Source organism: Pinus tabuliformis, chromosome 2_2, assembly GCF_031772625.1.
Source record: "Pinus tabuliformis cultivar Carrire ecotype Pingquan chromosome 2_2, CPIR1, whole genome shotgun sequence".
Classification (NCBI taxonomy): domain Eukaryota; kingdom Viridiplantae; phylum Streptophyta; class Pinopsida; order Pinales; family Pinaceae; genus Pinus; species Pinus tabuliformis.
The window spans coordinates 943132174-943134987 of NC_142300.1; the positions used below are offsets into that span (position 1 = coordinate 943132174).

General features: G+C 37.1%; 1 protein-coding gene across 1 annotated transcript; it reads right to left on the reverse strand.

Annotated features, from left to right (window-relative positions):
* Positions 1–1569: 1569 nt before the first annotated feature.
* LOC149196287 (uncharacterized) lies at positions 1570–2004 on the reverse strand. Its single transcript, XM_089408247.1, has one exon. It carries the CDS (start codon positions 2002–2004, stop codon positions 1570–1572), a length of 435 nt encoding a protein of 144 aa, XP_089264373.1.
* Positions 2005–2814: the final 810 nt, after the last annotated feature.

Here is a 2814-nt window from a genome sequence, read left to right on the forward strand (position 1 = left end):
GAATGGAACTATGTACCGTCAACTGGTGGGAGGTCTAAACTATCTCACCACTACCAGGCCAGATATAGCATATTCTGTCATCATACTTAGTCAGTTCATGGCTAAGCCTTGTGAAAGCCACTGGAAAGTAGTAAAGAAAGTTCTTCAATATTTGAAAGGAACACTTAATTTTGGTATTATGTATACTGATGAATTTGATTTTGAATTGGCAGGTTATTCTGATTCTGACTGGGCTAGAAATCTAGATGATAGGAAATGTACTACTGGATATGTGTTCAATATTGGTTCAGGACCAATATCATGGAGCAGTAAAAAACAACCAACTGTTTCATTGTCATCCACTGAAGCTGAGTATAAAGCATTATGCACTGCTACCTGCGAAGCAATATGGCTTAGGAGGATACTTGAAGATGTTGGAGAAACACAGCAAGCACCTACAGTAATCAGATGTGACAATCAAAGCACTATCAAATTGGAAAACAATCCTATATATCATGCAAGGACAAAACACATTGACACACAATATCATTTTGTAAGAGAAAAATTGCAATCAAAAGAAATTGACTTATCATATTATGAAAATGTGGCTGACATATTCACCAAGCCTCTTGGAAAGGCTAAATTTGAAGTGTGTAGAAGTAAGTTGTGCATTGTAGAAAATCCAAATTATGTTGTAAGCCTAGCTGATACTTAGACTAGCAGGCATATCAATTAAGAGTATGTTTGTTATATAGTTGGAATTAAGGGGGAGTGTTGGAAGGAACTAATTCCAACTACCCACATTATTACAGCAGTTAGAATTCAACAAATGTTTTAATGCAGGTTCTAGAATTCATTGACGATGGGCAAAGCTTCCTGAAGAAGCCACCGCCCCATCGAACACCAGAAAGATCTATGTCCTGTATAAATACTTGTTTAATCAGCGAATGAAAGCAAGTGTTTTTGAGTTCTATGTTTTAATGCATGCTCTCTGATAGTCTCTCTTTCCGAGCTAGAGAATGATAAATATATAGTCACACATTTTTGTCTGGAGTAGCTGATTCATCTGAAACGATCAATGTTCACTGTAAAGCATTATTATGATTATATCAAAATATACCAGTGTTCCCCCCTACAAAGATCTAGGTTGGGTTAACATAAATTATGTGAGTGGTTACATGGCCGTATTTTTTCGAGTTATTGGATAACATAGCTAATAAATTACGATAGTGTTTGCATGGCTGTATCTATACCGATAGTGGGATAGCTATAACCTTACACATGTTGAAAGTCAACATTTATTGAACAGGAGGATTAGCACCTCTTGCAAGGAATATAAACAATGAGATTTTGACATTATTCAGTTGCAAATATAGTGCATATTTCAAGCAGAGTGCGTGAATTCAATAAACAAATGACGAGTAGTTCAGATTACAGAGCACACAGACAACAGCATTACATAACACCATCAGACGTTTGAAAGGAAATGCAATACAAAATCCTACTTCATCCAATAACACTGACCACATAAAACAAATTACAGCAGATATTAAAGCACAACAACGGTAGGACAACATTGGAAAATGAATTCTAGTACTCGTACTCCCCTCTGGCAAAGTATTCAACCGGGAAAGTCCCGGTGAGGCCACCAATGCTTCTGAAATGTATCTTGCCAGGATTTCTATTGTCAACCTCCATTTCGCAAATGGCAACCCATAACATCATATCCCTAGCCATCACACCCTTGATGTTCTTGACCTTGTACTTCTCTACCTTGCACGTCACATTCGCCGAGACTTTGACATGTTTGTCGGCTTTCTTGTAGTGGTGTTTACACTCACTCTTCTGCTTTATCCAAACTTGACCCGTCTCCTCCACTACTCCCGCCTCCAACACATCTTTCATTGCCATGAGGCAGCCAGGGAGGCAATACAATTCCATCATATCCATGACTATCTTCAAAGCTTCGTCTCCTCTAACTAGAATGGCATTTTCCTTCCTGATCTCAGATTCAACGTGAGCCATTGGCACAATTAGAGAATCCTCACAGCAGAAATTGATATCACAATATTTCAACTAAGTTAGAGCGACTCAGGTTGAAGTTTTTGAACGGGAGGAGCAAAATGTGCTGCATGTGGATGAACTCGAAGACTTATATTATTGCACAACACGTGGTTGCAGTGAAGTTTGGCGTGGTAATTTATGTGGGAGCTCACTCTTCGATAACGTAGGTTTTTCTTGCACTGATACATGGTACTTGGCACAGTTGCGTGAGATTAAAAATGAATGCTTACGTAAGGCTAACGCGGAATATCATACACAGGAAGGCGGACATGGAAATGAGCATAGCTAATTGCCTGAAATAGTGAATGAATGTTTACATAAGGTTCTGGGGAAATATCACTGAGAGCAAGATGGGTAGGAGTTGGGGAAATATCACTGACTGGAAGGTGAGTGGGAGTTGAGAAATGAATGAGTTTAGAATAGCGTAATAAGAAGCCTGAATCCCAGCGTTCATAATTTAAAAACATATAAAATTCACAGAAGTCAACCCAATGAAAGACAGTTATAAATAAAAGGTCACCAGAATTTATGTTTTTTAACTACTTTCATAAAAATATTGTTTTTTAACTACTTTCATAAGAATTTGGCGTTGAGAAGGTCATTTTGACACATTAACTTAAAAATAAAAGTAAACTGATCATTAAATAAAAAGACGAATATTAAATTTAAAAGCAATATTGGCATTGATGTATTAAAGGATTTGATTCCTTTACACATGCAATTTTTCATTTTTAAAGTTAGAGTTTTGAATGTATAAATGGATGAGGTTCT